This window comes from Natrix helvetica (genome assembly GCF_964273705.1).
Source record: "Natrix helvetica genome assembly, chromosome: 1".
NCBI classification, from domain to species: domain Eukaryota; kingdom Metazoa; phylum Chordata; class Lepidosauria; order Squamata; family Natricidae; genus Natrix; species Natrix helvetica.
The window spans coordinates 72,608,366-72,631,242 of NC_138548.1; the positions used below are offsets into that span (position 1 = coordinate 72,608,366).

The window sequence follows — 22,877 nt, forward strand, 5'->3', positions numbered from 1 at the left end:
ATAATAATTATTAGGAGCCCTGATGGTGCAGTGGTTAGTATGCAGTGTTGCAGGCTAACTCTGCCTATAACCTGGAATTCTATCCTGATGGGGCTCAAGGTTGACTTAGTTTTCCATCTTTCTGAAGTTGGTAAAATGAGGACCTAGATTGTTGGGAACAATGTGCTGAGAAGGTATGACTCCTGTCACCCAAGGAACATTAGCTTGTAGGACCAGGAGTCATACCTTCTCAGCACATTGTTCCCAACAATCTAGGTCCTCATTTTACCAACTTCAGAAAGATGGAAAGCTAAGTCAACCTTGAGCCCCATCAGGATAGAATTCCAGGTTATAGGGAGAGTTAGCCTGCAATATTGCATACTAACCACTGCGCCACCAGGGTTCCTAATGATTATTATAATTAATCAAGATTGCCTCTACGTATTATTTTCAAGTGTTTTTGTGTTTTATGGTTATAATTGTAGTGATATTTTTCACCACCCAGTCAGTTGGATTGACGTGGGCAGCAGCTATAGAAATTAATTAAATGAATAAATTATAAGGTAAAAAGTGCTACTAAATGATGTCAGCGGGGCACCTTCCTATTTAGATGTGCCTTAAACAGTATTTTTACATTCAAGCAACATAATGTACCATTGTGTTTTCCAGGATCCAAAAGAAGGCCTTTAATTCCAGCTCTTTTAATCTTTTAAAATCCAGGAGGTTTAGGAATATCAATACTGCGCAACCAACCGATCCAGCGAGAACCTAATGCAAGAATGCCGTCACGTGGCGTCTCACGATTTCTAACAGCGCTAACAACAGGTCTATTACGTGGTCTTTGAATCCTATGAAAATAGAATGATAATTAAGTATTGTTATTCATGAAACTCAACATGTGAATATGTGAAAACAAAAACACACTAGAGAAGAATCAAAATATAAATGGAATTTACCTTCTCACTCATTGCCTGGCTCCATACATGGAGCCTCTTGATTCATCTACGGATGTCTATCCTGAGAACTGCTGCTCCATGTGGTTAGAACCAGTCCATTGGGTTGAGTGATATCGTCACATTCATATTTACCAAGTTCAAAACATGAGTTTCCCATGTTAACACTCAGCTTACACATTACGATTCTAACTCAGAAAGCTTCCAGATACATACAGAATAAGAAGTATTCACTGGAGATGTGAAATATGCTGGAAAGCCAAATACCAAAGAGTTTTTCATGTTGCGGTGTTTTTTATGTCCTTTGTGATTGGTATCCCTATTGATTTCTTAAGGTTTCCTTTAAGATAATCTTGACGTCTGGTGTTCATGTTTGTAAACATAATATGTAGACATATTCATGTTGTTTCCTTGACAACAATGTGGAAGTGATTTTCCATTGCTTTCTTTCGGGATCCCAAAGGTGCTTTATCAAGAGGCAACTGGACTTTCTGGTTTTTCTTTGAAGACATTTCACTTCTCATCCAAGAAGCTTCTTCAGCTCTTTTGTGATTTTTGTGTGTGTGGATGTTTTCATCCCAGCTTCCAGATTTGGTTGATCTTCAAACCTGGGGTTTCCTGGTGGTTTTTCATCCAAACATTAATCAAGTCCAACCCAACTTAACTTTTTCAAGATGCACCAAGATCAGATAGATCTTCTGACCCTTACTCGTGCCATTGCATTGTTCCAAGTATATGAAGGAATAATCATTGCTTCCATTGCCATTGCCATTGCCAAGGGATAAGATTTGGCTGAAAGGAAGTAGTATGATTTGGAGCCACTGCTATGAAAATGCAGAGGAGCTTTAGGAGTAGCATGTGAATATAGCATATGATACTTGGCCAATAACTCTTTTAGTGATGTGGTCAGCAATATAACAATTTTCAAATTTGAAATGTGACTCAGAGAAACAAGAACTATTTTCTGGTTTTCTTCTTATTTTCAGATGTGAAATCATCTACTGAATCAAAACTGAATTGAGGTGAGTTCAAGCTGAGCTGGGTCATAGATCATGTCAGTAATTACTAGCCAAAGAGATTGCCCACTGAAAGAAAGGAGTACAACTACAATATTGCCTTTGAGGACAGTTCCTCTTTATCCTCTTACCCTAAGTCTGTCATCTCTCCTGTTCCTTCACCCAGCAGTCAAATCAATTAATTACCCATTTGTTCATTGGTTGAACAATGCATGCAAAGCCATTTTTGAGTTGTGGTTCTTTACTGAAGTTCTGCAAGTCCAGAATTTTGCACAACACAAAAGTATGAAAGTAGATATGTCATATGGAAGCTGTGCATAATCACCTAATTAATTGCACAATTAACTATACATTGCATTTATTTGGATGCAATCTTTGAAACCATGTAATTGATGTTCAGTCCATGCATCAGCAGACTTTTGTTCTGTGCTCCATACTGCCCAATTACAAATATATTGTGATGCCTATAATCTTTGCGCATTCATTTGGCACAAGCACAAGCAACTGACTTGGTCATAATTTTTGTTAGCTCTAAGGGATATACTATAGCTTTAAAGGTTGTACTCACATGCTTTGCAACTTGAATTCAACATCCAGCTCTTCTTCAGTCTATAAAAAAAAAGGGGGAAAGAATGATTCTCAATGAAAAACAATTTTCCTTTTCCAAATAATATTAATTTATTGTAATGGCATGGAGGAAAGCTATTGTATTTTGAAGAGTGTAGTGATATTTTTTTGATTTTCCTTCATATTAAGAAGTTTCTTGAAGTTTAGTTTTTGTTCTGACTTATTGCTTTGCTTTTCACTCTTGCTTGATAAAGAAAAGGGAGGAGTTTTCACACAGTGATAGGACCTCAAGATCATTTAGGTTGGCACTGGTTTATCTGTGTATAGTTCCCAGGCTCTTGTTTACATTCCCGAGTTCTTAAGTTTTCATGAGAAACACCATCTAGCCAAAATCAGGTCTGGCAATCTTGGTACCATGCAAACAAGCTCATGAAGTTTTAGTATCAGGTTTCAATAAGAAACCACAAATTGCCCTTTGAGCTGTGAGCTTTGACACAGAATTAGCCTTAGGCCCTCTGTGACTTGGCCAGTTGCTTGTCAGAAGGTTTCAAAAGGTGATCACATGACCCTGGGACCCAGCAAAGATCATAAATATGAACCAGTTGCCAAGCATCTGAATTTTGATCATGTGATCAAGGGGATGCTGCAAAAGTCATAATTATGAAAAATGTTCATAAGTCCATTTTTCAGCAATGTGGTAACATTGAATGGTCACTAATGAACTGTTGTAAGTTGAGGTCTATATGTATTTGTTTCTTTCTATATTTTTAGCGCCATTTCTCCACTTACTTCAGCATTTAGTTGGAAGGTCACACGAGTAATTTGTCCTGTACGGAGTTTTCCAACATCAAAGAGAACTGTGTAAAGATGATCGTCTTTGGTATATTTATCTTCATCACAGACCTTCAAGTGCAGAGTGTTCTAATGAAAATATAACATTATTTAATACAATTTAATAAGAAATGAACTATTATACTGTATGTTGAAGCCTATAGAATGAGTTCTAAGAAACCCCAAAAAGAGAGAAACAAGTTAAAATCTGAATTATACCCCTGATTGAGGTACACAAATAAAAAATAAAATAACTTGGAAGAAAGTATATTACTTAAAATAAATCTGTGGATATACAACTTGTGCCTCTCCAGATGTTCAGTTGCAACTTCCATCTTCCTTTTACTATTATCAATACTGAGCAAAGTTGATGAGAATTGGAGCTCAACAACATCTGGCATCCTATCCCTAGGTAGCTGTAATCCTAGTTACAATCAGTGAAATTTTGTCTAGATTTCTGATACCTTGTCTCAGCCTTACTTGACAAAATGCTTTGTTCTGACACCTTGATATTAAATTCTATAAATACTAAAGCAACCACAGTTCACTGATTTTAAAAAAAACCCAAGACACTGATACTAGAATTTGATTAAAAATAATTTTAAAGTCCAAGGCACTGCATGTTTTTTTCTAACTCAGCCTAAAATGTTTTTCTAATTTGTCAACCAAATGGTCCTCAAACCTGCTACTTGCAATAATTTCTTTTATATCCATTAATAACCAATGTTAAAAAATTTGCAATGGCATTACATTGTCACCATCAATTTCTTGTTTTATCAAAAACATTAAATGTGTTTAAAGTACAAGACAAGAATGTTACAATCAGCCTAAATATCAAGCCAGCTGTTAATAACATCTATTATTTATTGAATTTTTTTATCATTCATATGTAAGCCCTGAACATAAAACAAATACTGATTCTCTGCAGTCGTTAGATACTGCTTCAGTTCACTCATCTGACATTACAAGAATTAGACAAGCTAAGTATAAGCACATATTAGGAAGCAATGTATATTCTTTGACATATATATCATCATGTTGCCCATACAGGTTTTCTACGCACCCACCCCCCAAGTTAATGTTGTCGACTAATTTGTTTGCCTTAAAAATCAGTATGTCATAAGGAGTCACTCTCTGAGGAAGATGTGTGGTTTCTAAATTTGTTAATATAAAATATTATATTTAATATAAAAAAATTAAAATGACTCTACCCAGTGGTCTATGCAAAGAACAGTGTAGGATTGCAAGGACCTTAATCTACAGTAGCTATGAACTCACTACCCTAAGAATATTCACTTGTAATCTTTGCTAGCCTCTTGGAAAGGCTGTTGATGGGGATTTATTTATTTAATCAATTTCTATGGCCCCCCAACTCAACCAAACGACGCAAAGCAGTAATGAGGATGGTGATGGTTTTATTATTATTTGCCAGACATTTGGAATGATGCATTTATGCTACTTTATCCAGTTGTATTATCTGGGTTTAATTTTAAAAATCATCTTATTAATTAATAGTGTATCTGAGATGGAGCTAGAAATCGGAACGAGAGGATCTCCTTTAAGTCAAGCTCAACTCAAGGGATTTTATGAATAATGCAGAACTGATTCTCCTCTGCCTTCTTTGGAGATGATTGTTTGACTTCCCGTTCCAACATCCAACTCTATTCCCTGAAGGCCTTCTATTCAAATGCTAATCAGGGCTTGCCCTGTCATTCCAGATGAAGCTACTGCAGAGATCTAGAAATTATAATAATGAGCAAATAAGAATTTCAGTTATTCAGCTGAGCATTGCAAAAGTGTTTCCCTCTGTGTATTAGTGATCAGTCATCCAGGTTAACAGCATGCAAATAAATCTGTACTCCATACTCTCTCTGTTGGATGTCTCATGCCTGCTTCAAATGTAGAACCAATTATTAATTTAATTTATTTATTTTTATCCCACCTGTATCATATTTTATAAATAACTCAAGGCAGCAAATATACCTAATACTACTTCCTCCTATTTTCCTCACAACAACTATCTGTGAGGTGCATTGGGATGAGAGAGAGTGACTGGCCCAAAGTTATTCAGCTGGCTTTTGTGACTAAAGTAGGAGTAGAACTCATAGTCCTTTTTTAAATAACTTTATTAAAGGTTTTTAAAACAAAGATACAAACTGATACAGGGTAGGGGAGGAAAAAATAAAAATAAAAAAAAGCTAAAAGTGCAAGAAACAAAAAAAGAAAAAAATACAAAGAAGTGGCTTCTGATTTTCTTTATACTAGTTATAAGTACAATTATAAATCACTTTATCTAAAGTTACTACATGATTCTGTTTTTTCTATAATCTATCCTGTCTAATCATCAAAATCATAAATGTTGTTTCGTTTTTTTTCTTTTGTACAAAAAGTCCCTAAGTCCCTTTCCAACAGTCAAAAGCTTAAATAGATATTGTTTCTTCTCTAATCAAAGAAGTCAATTTGGCAATCTCAGCAAGTTCCATAATCTTCACCATCCATTCCTCTGTTGTAAATATCATCAAATTTGGTACTATGCCACGTTAGTTGAGTGTATTCCAAAAGATCCCCAAAGATATTAAATATCAGAAGGAAACTGGTATTTGTTAATTTTGATTAACAAATATCATTTGTTAAATGATTGTACTAACTAAAACTATAAGCAAATAGTAATTATTTATTACCAGTTGTGTTTATTCATAGATCTTCAAACATGCTACATATCAGAAGCTCACAAAAGCTTAAGCCTTTTGATAAACTTTGTTAATCAGAAAAAGTACCATCAGACTTTGTTTTGTTGCCACCACAGATTTACACTGGGTTTTTTTTTCTACAAACATACTACACAGCTTACCTGCTGTTCCACCACAATAATTGGTAAGCATCTCATGTTCAGCCATTATATAAGTCTTGGTAGGATTTGGGAAAGGCTTTTCAATAAGGATGTTTTGTTCCTAAAGACTTTTGTACTTCTGCAAATCTTGGGAAGCCTCTCCAAACTCAGAGGAGGGTTGCTGCTGATTCGGCCAAACCGGTAGTAGAATTCAGGCCTGGGTCGCAGAAATGGCAATGACACAGGCCTGCCACTGCCCTGAACAGGTACCCTTGCTACCCCTTGGCTGCCGCCATTTTGGATTAAGTGACTGGACGTGCACAGTTCACTGTAAATTGTTCTGTGCATGCGCATAGAATAATTTACATTGAACAATGCACATGCTTTGTGCATGGGTTGCAAACTGGCAGTAATGCTAGCAAAAACCCACCCCTGTCCAAACCTAATAACATTTTACACTGTTCATGAATGCTTCCATCTTCATTAGGTAAGTTTTCACACTAGAAAAATGGTGAGAGAGAGAGAGAGAGAGAGAGAGAGAGAGAGAGAGAGAGAGAGAGAGAGAGAGAGAAACCTGCCTGAATGATCATATTTATGGTAAAAAGAAACATACATAATTTTACCTTTACACGGCTGTCAATCCTGTAGGTGAAAGCTTGATTCCACTCAGGATTTTTTGAATTGGGAACAGTTTCTGTCTTAACTACTTCACTTGAAGAAGTTGGTAGTAAAAGAGATACGTAGCAATCAGATTCTGTAACTATAGAATAAGAAGGGAAAATTGTGACTGGCAATCAACACCAAAACAATTAGAACATGAATTGTATTATGTGTTTAAGAGTCAGTCATAAACTGCAGAAGGCATGAGTGGAAGAAAAAAAATGTTTCCTACAAATGTAGATGAAGTGAGAACGGGAAGCCTGTAGGAAGACTCATTAAATGTTTATTGATTTGATTGCAATAGATCTAGTTTCCATATCAGAGTCATTACAACAGAAGACAACGGTGAGACTAAGTTCTGTTTCTTCAAGCATAAGATCAAAACCAGCCCATCAGGCCTGACCACTATAGTGCAGCCCTTGCACTAACTTAGCGGGAAATACCACACCTGGAAGGGTAATTACTCTGGCTCAGCAAATTGCAATCTTCTTGCTTGCATTAGCAGCTAAATTAAAACAAAGGAGTGACGCACTTTTCAAATGAATGAAGTCAGGATGAAGTAGTTCAAAACAGTTGTTGTTAGTTGCGAAGTCATGTTCAACCCATCGCAACCCCGTGGACAATGTTCCTCCAGGCCTTCCTGTCCTCTATCATCTTCTGGAATCCATCTTCTGGAGTCCATTTAAGCTCATGCCTACTGCTTTGGTGACTCCATCCAGCCACTTCAGTCTCTGTCATCCCGTTCTTCTTTTGCCCTCAATCATTCCCAGCCGTAGGCTCTTCTCCAGTGTGTCCTTCCTTCTCATTGGTGGCAAAAGTATTTGAGTTTCATCTTCAGAATCTGGCCTTCTAAAGAGCAGTCAGGGTTGATCTGGTTTGATCGACTTGCAGTCCAAGGGACTCGCAGGAGACTTCTCCAGCACCATAGTTCAAAGGCCTCAATTTTTTGGCACTCCGCCTTTCTTATGGTCCAACTTTCACAGCCATACATTGCAACTGGGAAAACCATAGCCTTGATATAGACACTTTTTTGGGTAGGGTGATGTCTCTGCTTTTTAGTATGCTGTCTAAATTTGCCATAGCTTTCCTGCCCAGGAGCAAGAGAGGACAGCTATGTAGCCCCTCTGTACACTGCCACAAAATCCCCCTTTGCAAGCCCATCATCATAAATCATTAGAATTAAGTATATAATTCCAATACTAGTGGCTATATTTTGTTTAGCAGTGACAGAGTAACCAGCCTTTTTACCCTGTAAAATGTTTTCCTCTCTCCACCATTCACTTCACAGTTAATTTTAACAAATACAGTAGTCAAAGCCCAACCAAAACTTCTAACAATGATGCAAGGGCAACAATTACATCTTATTTCAGCATCATTTGTCATATTTGAGAAGAGTGGGTAACTGGGGATATGCAGTACATCTTTCCAAACTGTTTGAAGCTAAACGTTTGCAGTGTCCTGCATGAGTAACAAATTGCAATCCTGCATGTGAAATGGGATTGTTTCAAGCACTTTGAAGTGTCTCAAGCTTGAGAGAGACCATGATTCCAGATCTGATTTCCCATTTACAATACAATACAATACAATAGCAGAGTTGGAAGGGACCTTGGAGGTCTTCTAGTCCAACCCCCTGCCTGGGCAGGAAACCCTATACCGTTTCAGATAAATGGCTATCCAACATCTTCTTCTTCTTTTGCCAAAAACTTTTTTATTTATTTTTAATTTTTAAAACAAACATTAAAATCCTCCTTCTTTACATCCTGTAGAAAGTGTATCAGTTGGTTACAAACGTTTTTTGTGCATCTCTTCTACCGTCATCAAGTATAATTAATATTAACTCTAGTATCTTAACTCAAATGCTTATACATATTACCATCATCATACCTCCACTTTTATTTGACTATAATTGTTTAAACATCCTTCATCATGAAATATAGCAAAACAATGAAGGTTCCTCACCATCTGGAAACACTTTCACTTTCCATTCCTTCCGTTTTGGGGCCGCCCCGACTTCATCAGCCTTGGCTGGATTTTTTGTCACCGGCTTGAAGAAAGGGGCAAAGTCGCGACGATACAATGTGCGAACTCAATGCTCTGAGATCGCAATCAACACTTTTGCCACTGGGGGGGGGGTCCAAACGGATCTAAACTGTCCCATAGAGACAGTGAACAGGAAGAATATGTCTTGCTGAACTCGGGGATATCGCAAAATCCCAGAAAGAAGCAAGAGAAATTTCTTCAAGCCAGTGGCTATCCAACATCTTCTTAAAGACTTCCAGTGTTGGGACATTCACAAGTTCTGGAGGCAAGCTGTTCCACTGATTAATTGTTCTAACTGTCAGGAAGTTTCTCCTCAGTTCTAAGTTGCTTCTCTCCTAAATTAGTTCAAAGCACTGTTTTGATCTTTAAAATATGACATTTTGCAGAATTTTGAGCTTGATACAATTCAAAATCAAACTTTTACACACTCTTTAGGATGATTTAGGGAGCTCATAGCAACATAGATGGCACCCAAATTTCTGCCTTCCAATTCCTCCCTGTCCTAATATCTGCCACTTGAAGTAGTTAGGCAGCTTTCTCATTCTGCCAAGAGCTGTTATGCTGGTGTATAACATAGGAAACCATCCTTTCACTTGGAAAAGAAGGACCTTAGAAGGAAGAAGTTGAAATCCTAGTTCAAGGCATCATTACATAGACAAATCCGTAATAACAACTCAAACACCAAATGATCTAGTTCTCCAGAGCAGAATATACAACCTCATTCCCATTGTTTGATTTGCTTCATTTCCTTTTTGATTGTGTGGTTCCCTTCTATATATTCACATATTTTTATGTAAAAATCATCTTAAGAATTGTTGTTGAGCCTTGGTGGTGCAGTGGTTAGGGTGCAGTACTGCAGGCTATTTCTGCTGACTGCCAGCTGCCTGCAATTTGGTAGTTCAAATGCCACCAGGCTCAAGGTTGACTCAGTCTTCCATCCTTCCAAGGTGGGTAAAATGAGGTCCCACATTGTTGGGGACAATATGTTGGCTTTGCAAACCACTTAGAGAGGGCTGTAAAGCACTGTGAACCGGTATATAAGTCTGCTATTGAAGGAATGTATAGATATTATTACAGTAATCCCATAATAGCTACAATAGATCATGATTAATTTCTCAGTGCCCAGCAATGCATTAAATTATACAATTGTTCAATATAACCATTTACAATATTTGAGGAAAGTAGTGGATTTCAGAATATATATTCTTACTATTTGGGACCTTCCAGAAGGTCAATTCTAAGGGAAGTCATAATATCAGAGAAATTTGTCCTTCTTCTAGAATTTTGATTTTGTGGATTGGCCTCTTTTCTCATAAAAAGGTAAATACATATATGCCATGTTTTTGTCCCTTACCTATTATTCTTCTATTTCCAATACATCAGTAGCCTTGTCTAATAAAACTATTAACCGAATGACTTTTTCTTTCAGTTAATTCATTCACTTTCATCTGTGATCAACACAAACTGAAAGATGTTTGATTTGGCTGGCTATATTTTAGTTCTCTAGTCCTCACTTTCTCCCCCGCCCCACCCCCACCCCACCCCCACACACTTTTGTTTTTGAATGTTTATTCCTTGGAGGAGAACCTCGGCTTATTAGTATAGCTGGAACCAGCATCATAATGGACAGGGTCTTGAGAGTTATCATGCATTCTTCTCCCTTTTCACCTTCCAGGGGGCATATAGGAGAATGAAAACAAAATGGCCACAAATAGAGAATTTCTAGAGAGTCCCTCATATCTGCATAACACAGAGACTTCTCATCTCTACTTTCCTGAGGCATGCAATATAAACAGGGCCATGGGTTTCCTCATTGGAAGAGCCGAGGTGGTGCAGAGGTTAGAGTGCAGTATTGCAGACTACTTCTGCTGACTGCCGGCTGACTGCAATTTGGGCAGTTCAAATCTCACCAGGCTCAAAGTTGACTCAGCCTCCCATTCTTCCAAGGTGTGTAAAATGAGGACCCAAATTGTTGAGGCAATATGCTGACTCTGTGAACTGCTTAGAGGGGGCTATAAAGCACTGTAAAATGGTATATAAGTCTAAGTGCTATTGCTAAGTGTTGTAAGTATATTGTCTTAAGCCTCTTAAGAGTCTGACATGTCTAGGGGTGATACGATCCAATATTTGAGAAGCTATCACAAAGAAGGGGGAACCTATTCTCCAACACACCTAAGGGTAAGACAAGAAGTAACAGATGGAAACTGATCAAGGAGAGATCCAAGCTAGAACTAAGGAGAAAGTTAGAAAATGTAATCAGTGGAATAACTTGCCTCCAGAAGTTGTGGGTGCTACAACACTGGAGGTTTTTAAGAAGAGATTGGACAGCCATTTGTCCGGAATAGTATAGGCTCTTCTGCTTGGGCAGAAGGTTGGACTAGATGACCTCCAAGGTCCCTTCCAACTCTCTTATTCTGTATTCTGCTGACTCTTCTGTCAGTTCAGTTTCTTCAAGTCCAGAACAGTAACCAAACAGTGGAAGAGAAAACACTCCTTTCATTCAACTTCCATTTTTAGTTTGTTTAAAATAAGTAGCCAGTTAGTTTAGCTTGTGCCACATAACTAACTCTGTAGTTATTATACCGTTATTTTATTTGGCATTATATTTCATTTTGAAATGGAATTGTTATAGATCATGTTCTGTCCCATGAATCCCAGCAATATGCAGACCCAGGCTTGGCTGTCTGCCACGACTAATTACATACATAAAGCCACCCCTTGGCTGGGAGCCTAGAAAGTTCTCTTCACAAACACAAGATAACACTTACAGAAGGCTTTCGCAATGGCTTGAATATGGACTGTTGTCTCCTGCAAAGATTCCCCTTCCTTCACTCCACTTATAAACTCTTCGGAGGGGCCACACCCTTAACCAGCTGTCACTACTTCCTTCTATGACGTCTTCTCCACAGCTGTTCCTGTCTCCTATCAATTCGACGTCTACGCACATCAGGGACAATCTCCCTCTGTTCCTCCTCACTGCTCCCTGACTCAGATGCCACCTGGTGGCCAACAGACTTCTCTAGTTCCTTCTCTGACTCCAAACACCCTCCAGAGTCTTCCTCGTCCTCCAGAGCAGTCCCATAATGGTCTGAGCTTTCAGAGTCCACCAACAGTTCAGACGGCCACTGCTGGGCCACAACAGATCAGGAACCTAAGTTTATTCATTTATTTATATGGCCATCCATTTTGCAACAGTGACTTCTGAGCAGGAAAGTATAAAGGTAAAAGTTTTCCCTGTCCATTTATACACCATAAAACCTCAAAATACAAGATAAACAACAATTCAGTACAAGGCAACTTTCCAGATACGAATAAGGATTGACTGTCCAAGAAATGCCTTCCCATCTGTTCGACAGAATTTCCAACTCAACTGTCCCCAGCGCAAGCCTTTGAAGCAGAAATGGTTCTACTCATATGTCCCCAGTGCTTGCATTTTCCCAATCAATTTAGCAAACTCAGTATAGATATAATTTCTGAGTGCAATTATCCTTTGCTTTGATTCCCTTCCCCCACGTTATTCTGCCTGACCTATGCTGTTTTTATGTAGCTCTTCCCCATACATGTATTAAATTGCATGCTTGTAAATAATAGACTCTGATTTGAAAGAACTCAATCAAGAATTTATTTTTAAAAAGCTCTACTAGTTCCATAACTAAGAAGATAACAAAGAGGACTTGTAGGTAGTATGAGAGAAGCAATAAAATGAACATCTTAGAGAAAGCAAGATCAGGGTTTCTGGTCATTTAATGTGAGTGATTCCTAGGCTAAATGTTTATAGCACAAGGTGATAGTTTTAGAGAGAGAGAGAAAGAAGGGATTCGCTCCATTCTCTTGAATCTTCAACAAATTACCTGTGAATGAACACAGCCTTCAACAGAAAAAAAAGAATTGCTCGTTGCAACTATACACATGTTGAACTTTATCCCCAAGGTGCTTTTTCCAGAGGCAACTGGACTTTCTTCTTTTTCTTTGAAGACATCTTGCTTCTCAACCCATTTGCACTACTCAGGTGACCCTGAGGACACAGATAAACCTCCACATGGCCTCACGACTCTCTAAAAGAATGAACATGACCAACTGTCTGCAAGGAATATAAATCCTTCCATTCCCCACCATCCAGTCAGAACTGAAGAAGCTTCTTGGATGAGAAGTGAAATGTCTTCAAAGAATAACCAGAAAGCCCAGCTCTCCCTTGAAAAAGCACCTTTGGGACAACCATGACCTGGATGATTGAGAATCTCCATAGAAATTGTTGAACATTGTGTGGCAGCTAAAAAGAAATTATACTATGAATTGTATCTTCTGTTTTCTTCCATAGGGTTTAGGTACCCTTGTCACAGTGACGTGTGGTGAGGTTTAGGGCTGGTGAGGCTGGTGACGTCATCAAATGATCATCATGAAGGGAGGACTGTGACAACTTTGATCTTTGCAAGCGTGCAAGCAAAATACCACAGGATCATGGTGGCAGGGACAGCAACTCCTTCCGCTGCACTGCGGAGAAGAGCCACAGGAAGGAGGGGAATGGGACCCCGTGTGCAGGAGGCTCCTTAGCGCCAGCCTCAGATCAGCGTGAGCCACGGTCTCCTTCCCCTGCACATGCGGTCCCATTCCCCTCCTTCCTGAGCCAACATGAAGGGGACCGCGGCTGTGCTGATCTGAGGCTGGCGCTGAGGAGCTTCCTGCACACATGGTTCCATTCCCTTCCTTCCTGAGCCAACATGAAGGGCTGCCTCCTGCACACATGGTCCCATTCCCCTCCTTCCTGTGGCTCTTCTCCGCAGCGCAGCGGAAGGAGTTGCTGTCCCCGCCACCGTGATCCCGGGGTATTTTGCTTGCACACGCAAGAAAGAGATGAAAGAGAAAAGGGGAGATTTTTTTTTTCTTTTCATGATGAAAGCGATGAGGTTCTGCCTCCCCTGACTGTACGTCACTGCCTTGTCAATGTAATTTATTTGTACAAAGAACAGTCCATCTACTGTTATGGGGTAACAACAGAGATACTTACGTATGTCTGCCTTCTGTATATTTCTGGCTCTCATTATTCTAACTGTGAGGAGTCTGAATGGAGTTTCTTCTCTCTGTTAATAAGACAACAACAACACATAAACACATAAACACTTGAGGGGCAGTGTTTGCCTTATGATATGATAAAATACATTTTGTAACTTGTGTCCCACAGCCTCCATGAAGATGCCCACACATCATCAAGCTATATTGGCTTGAGAAATGCAGTAATGGGATTTCTATCCAATAACACCCTCCCCCCCAAAAAACAGAGAAAACCAATAGCAAGACTTCAAATTGAATGTTCAGCCAAAAGATGCAGACATGGAGTTTTACTGGAGGGAGGGAGACATAGGAGAGGAGGAGAGATGCCACTTAGAACTAAGGAGAAATTTCCTGACAGTTAGAACAATTAATCAATGGAACAATTTGCCTCCAGAAATTGTGAATGCTCCAATACTGGATGTTTTAAAAAAGATGTTGGATATCCATTTGTCTGAAGTGGTGTAGGGTTTCCTGCCTAAGCAGTGAGTTGGACTAGAAGATCTTTAAGGTCCCTTCCAACTCCGTTATTCTATTCTATTCTATTCTATTCTATTCTATATAAATATGAATATTATTAGATAATCTTGGTAGTGGTACATAACAGAAACCATCAGAGAGTAGTCCTCAAATGCAAAAGAAAGTGTGCACGTGACCACACATAGAATTATTAAATTCACGTAGTATTCACATTGGCTTGCCAGTCCAACTCCATGTCTCGGTACTGTGGTTGAACATTCAAATTGCAGTAATGATCAACTCACAGCTCCATCAACTGCGAACAGTATATACAAAAGGATATCATTACTCCTGCTTCACTAATGTTCTGTTCAGAATGAACATATATATATAGAATCCCTCTTGCTCCCAAAATCATTAATTTCTCATTCTTGAATATTATTGGTCTACAAGTGCAAAAATAACACAATGCTAATTTCCAAATAACAAATGCTAATACCTACAGATGCAAAACAGGCACAGTTCTATTCTGACTTCCCTGGGATTCAAGCATGCAAAGCAATCTGTACAGAATAAATTGCTTCAGGTGTTTGCCTTCCTGTGGGATAGAGGTTAATTTGGTGAACTTGCTATGCAGTAGCAAGTTTGGCCAAGTGCCCCGGCCTTGTGAAATCAGTGTGGTAGTGATTACAGCAAAACATATTCTGAATATTAGGAAACTGGTGTGGGACCAGGATATGATGAGGCATCACACCAAATGACTCCATTCTGACCTCACAAGGTGAAATTAGCATTCCCCAAGCGACTCATAGGGAAAGCCAACTGTATGAAAATTACTATGTGAATCAGCTTCCATGTCAAGTTGTATCACATTGCTTATGTATGGATACCTATAGCACGGAATGTGCCAGGAGGAAGAGACACTATTGGTGACTGTTTGCACAATCGTAGTCAGTATATGCCTCCCACATTGAGATGGAAGGAAACAAAATATGGAGAGAAGAACACAGTAAAGATCGAACATAACAAAATGGTTTTGGGACATGCTCAATGCCACTGAATCTGGAAGTAAACCATTAATCAGTAATTCAGCGATCACTGCCTCAATGTAATGTAATTGTTCAAATATTACATATTTAAGAGAAAAAATAGTAATTAAAATTTCTGGCCTCCCACACAAAATGACCTGGCACATACATTACTCTAAGCCTTGATTTGCTTAACAGTACTTTGCTGATTAAACTACAAGTAAATAAATACTTCCTTCATGTTAAATCAGAAACCATGGTTTATAATCCATAATGGGTGGTAACGCTAAAACCATATAATATGTGATAATAGTTGGTAATACTAAAACACATTTGAATAAACTATAGCTTAATGTCTGTGTGTACTCAGAGAAAATATATTACTAAAAAATTCACAAAAACTGCTCAGAAAAAAATATCAAAGCTATTTATAATTTCCCAAACCACATCAACAAATCACAATACAGTTTAGACTAACATATTTGTAATTTATTTTGTTTAAAACACTAGAGCGCACCACTCTATGTTTTAACAGCATATTATCCACCCTGCTGTTATGCTTACTTTACATCAAGTACAAAAATTACCAAAAATCCTGTTTGAAAGACCAAAACTATTTCTTGTTTAGTGTCCTCGTTGCATCATCCAGCCTTATAAGTAATAGAAAATCTGTCCTCACTATTATAATTTTGCTACAATAATGAGCCTAAAAGATGTTATATATGGGTAAATGATATTCCAAAGAATGGGGTGGGGGTGGGGTAGAAGATTTAAAATGAAAATAAGAATGATGACATTTTGGCTATTACAAATATTTCAGCTATAAGTTACTGGCTATGATGTAATCAAAGTCAAGTCCAAGATTAAGAAATGCAAACATTTGTTTAATTTACTTCAGTAATATTTCATGCTAAAGGAGGAGGATTATCTCACTTCTGGTTTAAGAAAACATATTATCACCAGAGGTGGTATTCTACCGGTTTGCCCCATTTCAGGAGAACCAGTGGCGGTGGTGGCGGGAGGCTCCGCCCACCCACCCAGACGTCATCACAAATGCTCTGCGCATGTGCAGAAGGTTTTGTGCATGAGCAGAAGCGCCGCACACGAGCTCCAAACCAGTAGTGAATGTAAGAGAAAACCATTACTGATTATCACCTCTTGAAAATTAAATTATAAATTTTACCTATTATAAAATATAGAAATTCAAACAATTATCAAATTATTATAGCCAACCAACCTCATCCTCTGGAAAACAACAGGCTGAAAAAGAGCATTCATTCGCATTAATTCAGCTTTAAACTCTGATAATTAAAAGAATAAAAGGAAAAACAGCATGCCTTATACTACAGATTGGAACTTTAAAAGGAATGGAATTAATTATATAACCAGATAGCAGATATGAAGCAAATTGAAGAGACTCAATCAGCACATTTACAATTCACCAGTCTTTCTAATCTGGTGTTCCCTGAATGTTTCTGTCTGCAATTGCCATCACGTCAAGCTAGAATGGCTATTGCAAACAAATGAAAAGAAAGATAAAAGAGCGTAATCAATGTCATTACATCCTCTCTCAGGATTGTCCACAGGATGTGATAAAAAAAAAGTCAAGATGGTAGCCACAATTAGGCTCCACTGGTTATTATGTGTGTCACATGTGCTAATTTTGATCTTTTTTTAACCACACCTTAAATATGCCTTCTTACTGAATGCAAAGCATGCCTTGACTCATTAAATAACAAACAAAGGTGCCAAGTCATATGGAATGGCAGCCTGGAAAAGGATTTAAAGGGGAAACTTCATTATCATCTAATTAACCTAGAGATTTATGAAAATCATGATCAGGTTCATTAAACTGAAAAAGTATTCTCCCAAAATAATCTTTTGAAGTGAAAGATACAGAAATGGTTTGCTCTGTTGGATGGTGCCAAGAAAGTAAATTTTCTCAAGAAGCTAAGTTTATCAGCATGCAATGTATGATCCAGAATCTGCCTGGAAGCAGATGAGATTTCCACAGGAAATAAATTTATATCCAAACATTTATAACATCTTACAACAGCACCAAGGATGACAATACAACGTCTGGAAACAGCAATGGATGGGAGATGCTATAAATCAGTATCAATTATATGTGTGGAAACGACTTTTCTCTGTTTTTAAACAGCTTTGGGACAGAATCACATTCAACAAATATAATTCTTCCTAACATGTCATAGGGAATGCATATTCAAATATAAAAGTCTGTGGTGTTCATGTAATGTTTAATTCAAACAGACATGTTCATTGTCAGCTATGTTTAGGATCACCTTAGGTATTTAAGCCTGGGAATTACAGCCTTGGACTATAAGACACAACTTCTATGAAGTTCCAGCTTAGCTGCTTTGCAGAAACCTCTAGGAGAGGAGATGATGGTTGCAGCAAAAGTCAACGGGAGAACTGTTACAATTAGTGCTTTTTCAAGAGGCAACTGGATTTTCTGGTTCTTCTTTGAAGACATTTTGCTTCTCATCCAAGAAGCTTCTTCAGCTCTGACTTGATGGTGGGGAATGGAAGGAGCTGTGGTGGCGCAGTGGTTAGAGTGGAGTACTGCAGGCTACTTCTGCTGATCACTGGCTGCCAGCAGTTTGGCAGATCGAATCTCACCAAGCTCAAGGTTGACTCAGCCTTCCATCCTTCTGAGGTCAGTAAATTGAGGAGCCATTGGCGGCAACATACTGACTCTGTAAACCATTTAGAGAGGGCTGCAAATCACTATGAAGCGATATATAAGTCTAAGTGCTGCTGCTAACATCCTTTGAAGATGTTATAAATGTCTTCAAAGAAAAACCAGAAAGTCCAGTTGCCTGTTGAAAAAGCATCTTTGGGACAATCATGACCTGGATGACTGAGAATCTCCATAGACATATTACAACGGTTATTTAATTCAATATATGATCATGTAGCAGTTGCTTTCAACTGGCACCTACAAAAACTGCAACATGGGCAAAGCAAAATAACTGATTAGATCAGTTATTTTGCATAATAACTGATTAGATCAGTTATTTTGCATATTGCAAGGATATGAAATGCTCACTTTCAAGGGAAACAAGCAGAAAATACAGAAATTAAGTACCTAGGACTCTAACAGAAACAGAATAACACAGTGCACTCAAATGTGCTTGCTGTTTCTATCACTCTATCTGGGTGACTATTTAACCACAATGTGTCAATCTGTTGTAGTTTAACATTGCAGGTGCGCACAGAGTTAGTGCTAATTGGAATTTGGAAGTAATGGACACTTGTGATTTTCAATATGGCAGATATGACAAATATGTCAGATTCTTACAAATAGTAGACGCTGATATTTACTGTTTACATAAAACAAAAGGACACTATCAACCGAAGTTAAAGATCTGTGGAAGGAGAATGAAGAATTAGATAACACATGTTCACATTAATGGGTCAACATAGCATACTAAGAAAACTTGCCTATTTTATTCTTATTCTTTAATGATTTTATTACTTTATTGCTATTTTGGTCCAGCGGCATGTGTTATTTATATAAAAACAATTTAAATGTTTTTGTATCTATAATAAAATAAGCAAATATATTTTCAAGGTGGATCTCAAGATTTCAAGCACAATTTGGGCATCATCCATACAGTTCTATGCCACATTCTGTATCTGTACAATAGACCTAGTACCCCAAAATGGAGAGGCAACGAAGTGGGATAGGTGCATAAATATAGTGAAAACTACATTGTACATCTTCTTAAAAGATGCAAATGCTCACTCATCCACGAAATAAGCTGAGAATAAGAGAATGAGAAAAAGTGTATAAAGAGGGGAAAGGCAATCACCTATAAATAAAAGAAAAATGAAATAAAAAGAAGAAAGGACCTTGTAATGTAGTGGTCTTTAACCTTTCCAGCTCAGTGGACTGGCGGAGGCAGCAGCGATACCAGACAGAGTGGGAAAGGGGATGGATACACATATGTCCTCGCCCACCATTTCCGTGGACCAGTTGTGAAAGGGCTGTGGCCCAGCAAAGTGCCATGGATTAAGCATTAGGGACCCCTGTTGTAAGGCATATGCTATTGATATTATAAATCAGCCTACTTTGGGCTAGTGACTCATGATCTGAAAGGATTACAATACAATACAATAGTAGAGTTGGAAGGGACCTTGGAGGCCTTCTAGTCCAACCCCCTGCCTAGGCAGGAAACCCTATACCGTTTCAGACAGATGGCTATCCAACATCTTCTCCAGTGTTGGGGCATTTACAACTTCTGGAGGCAAGCTGTTCCACTGATTAATTGTTCTAACTGTCAGGAAATTTCTCCTCAGTTCTAAGTTGCTTCTCTCCTTGATTAGTTTCCACCCATTGCTTCTTGTTCTACCCTCAGGTGCCTTGGAGAATAGTTTGACTCCCTCTTCTTTGTGGCAACCCCTGAGATATTGGAACACTTCTATCATGTCTCCCCTAGTCCTTCTTTCTATTAAACTAGACATACCCAGTTCCTGCAACCGTTCTTCATATGTTTTAGTCTCCAGTCCCCTAATCATCTTTGTTGCTCTTCTCTGCACTCTTTCTAGAGTCTCCACATCTTTTTTACATCGTGGCGATGTAAAAATTAAGGGATCTATTCACATTTATTGTATTCTCCCGAACTGCTAACCAAAAAATGGGACTGAAAATTTCAACTTGAGGATCTGCTTTAGACTTCAAAAGTTTGGTAGAAATTTCAAAATAATCTTACAATTGTTATAGTTTTCTTATAGCTGCTGTTATTGCTGTCGTCCCTGAATTTCATGGTTCTGCATCACTCTGATATTTCTGCCTATCTGTACTTCCCAATCTGAAGAAAATAGAGATAAATTTCCTCACAACTCCTAGCCTTGAGCTTTAATAGATGCTTACAAAGAACATGTCAATTGTTCAGTTGTTCAGGTTACATCCACACAACCAATTATCCACTATACAAACACAAAAATCCATGCCTGACCATTTTTCAAAGTAATTCACTTTTTTTTCCCCAAAATGGTTTTGTCTAAAATTAAATGAGAATAGCTACAAAATATGTCAAGATTTTTAACTCAGCACTCATCCATTTTGTACATACTGTACCTTTTCCGGTTCTTCTCGATTGTTGACTATGCTCTAAAGAAAAAACAAAATACATGTATTTAAAACACTAATTTCAAATACTCATTTGATACTTTTCAAGTATTTACTTGCATATGAGTACCACAATTCATATTGTTTATGGGGGCTCCATTACTGGCGGCTTTTAAGAAGATATTGGACAACCGTTTGTCCAGAATGCTAAAGGTTCTCCTGCTTCATTAGGGGGCTGGACTAGATGATCTCTAAGGTCACTTCCAACTCTGTTATTCTGTATGTAAGGATTTCTATATTCTAACTTTTCAATGGGAAAGAAGCATAAATATATTACATGACGTCTCTAAAACAGTAGAAACAAAAACAAAAGATTTTCTTACCTCAAATGAACTGGAATTTGCTCCCATGGTAGTATCAGTTGCATATAATTCACTCTAGGAGCTGAGAATGGGAAACAGCGATAGAATCCACAACTGACAGTCTCCTGAATGAAGGAGACAAGAAGATGTTTTAAAACATGATTCATGACCACACCTCTCTTTGAATTCCAGAAACATAGTTCCCTCCCACTCTTCCTTAGCCTGTTGAACTAATTGTCTTGGTTAATTTGAGGCTAGACTGCTGCCACATAGATATGAAGGAAGTCAGAGTATTCAGTCAGTGATTCTATTCTTATGCTGAGTCTACCATAAGTTTGGCCCATTCTGCAGTTTGCAGAGAAAGTCAGATAATCAGGAAAAAGAGAGCATAGAGAGATTTAATATTTAAATATTTCAGGATGGAGGACTGGGTTTTGGGGATTCAGTACAAGGTTAGCAAATTTGCTATCCACTGTGTAGGAATTTCTATATCCTTCCATATGAAAATGCAGCCTGATACTTGTGTGTATATATAGTCTTGCTGCTTCGTTTTTATTGTCACAGCAACTATCTTATGGGGTAGATTAGAAGAGAGGAAAATGATTGGCTCCATGTCATCTTTTTATGCCCATGATTTAGGGGAAACTTGAACCCGGGTTTACCTAATCTCTGTAGCCAACATGTCTATCCTGGGATTTTCAGCATTTGATAAGAAGAGGGAGAACTCAGGATACAAATGAATCATATCCCCCAATTTATTTATTTATGATCTCAGTTTATATGGCTGCCCATCTCAAATTTCTTACTCTAGTCTGCTATATAAATTTATTTTTATTCCTTTATTTTTTCACATTTCACATCTCATAGATAGATATAGACAGACAGACAGATATATAGTTTATATTTCCTGGTGTGTTCAGAGTTCAGACACAGCCAGCAGCAATACTATAGAATTTGCTTCCAAATTTTAATGAGATTCTACAGAACAATTACCTTTTTGAGAATGATTGGTCTTTGAAAAATGAGCACAATTAAGTTCAAATTCAGCAATGCTAAGGCCCTATTAGTGTAAAATTGATATGTTGAATGTACTCATAACATCAGTGGGACTTTGCTTAGATCTGCTCAATGGTGTTATCTCATCAATTTGTTTGAACTAGTAGCTAAATTTTGTTTTGTTATTACTGTGCTTTTTCCTGAGGGAATCTCACTGGGGCCTGATGCTGGCTGGTCCATCCATTTTAGGAAGCCTGAGCATTGTGTCTCTGGCATCTCCTGACCTCCTTCAAAGGGACAACAACTTGCAATGAGAGGCCAGTGCACTGTGCAGTTTGGAATAATGGCACTTTCATAGGTGGTCCTTGCTTAGTGACCACAATTGGGACCAGCAACTCGGTCACTAAGCACCATAGTTACTAAGCAGAAAATCATGCGACCACAAAGGGCTTCCAACCTGACTTTCCACTCAGCCAAGAAGCAAAACATTGCTTTGGCAACGACTTATGATTTTCCTTCCACATTGTTTGTTAACTCTGGTTGTTGCAAGTTGGTTGGGAAGCACATACATGGTTATCACATGACCACAAGATTCCATAACAGTCATAAATGGGAGGATTGGTCACAAAGCTAAGTTTTCTCACACAGTTGTACCTTTGAACAATTGCCAAATTGGTAGTGAGTGAGGACTTCCTGTATTAGACCATTATTGGGAAGGGAGGGTTTAAGGACTGTCGGTGCCCTTCTAGCCTTTGTGGGGGGTGGAAGAGGGACAATGGGAATAGACTGAGTGCTTAATAGGGCTGATGTGGGCAGACTTAGACAAAGGATTTGGTTCTACTTAAAAGAAGAGGAGAGGAGAAGAGGAGAAGCTGGGACCAGTTGTGGCTACATTGGAAAAAAAAACTACCCTTGGATTTTTTTTCAAAACTCCTGAAATGGTCAGCATGACAGATGTGGGATGATCTGTCCTTCCAGGAGAGTCTGTGAAGGATGACTAAAAGTCATAATGGCA

At 38.3% G+C, this 22,877-nt stretch overlaps 1 protein-coding gene across 1 annotated transcript in view; it reads right to left on the reverse strand.

The window, feature by feature from the left end:
- The window catches only part of LOC309393747 (cytosolic phospholipase A2 epsilon-like), a gene marked incomplete at its 3' end in the record, with an annotated part of 51,985 nt that extends 31,009 nt beyond the window's left edge, over positions 1-20,976 (reverse strand). Inside the window, exons 1-6 of the mRNA XM_081956242.1 lie at positions 20,888-20,976; positions 20,514-20,546; positions 13,882-13,954; positions 6,800-6,936; positions 3,305-3,436; positions 2,517-2,557 (exon numbers count right to left, since the gene is read on the reverse strand). Of these exons, the coding sequence (XP_081812368.1) occupies positions 2,517-2,557; positions 3,305-3,436; positions 6,800-6,936; positions 13,882-13,954; positions 20,514-20,546; positions 20,888-20,914 (443 nt within the window). The 5' untranslated portion in view covers positions 20,915-20,976. The remainder of the gene's footprint in view (positions 1-2,516; positions 2,558-3,304; positions 3,437-6,799; positions 6,937-13,881; positions 13,955-20,513; positions 20,547-20,887) is intronic.
- Positions 20,977-22,877: the final 1,901 nt, after the last annotated feature.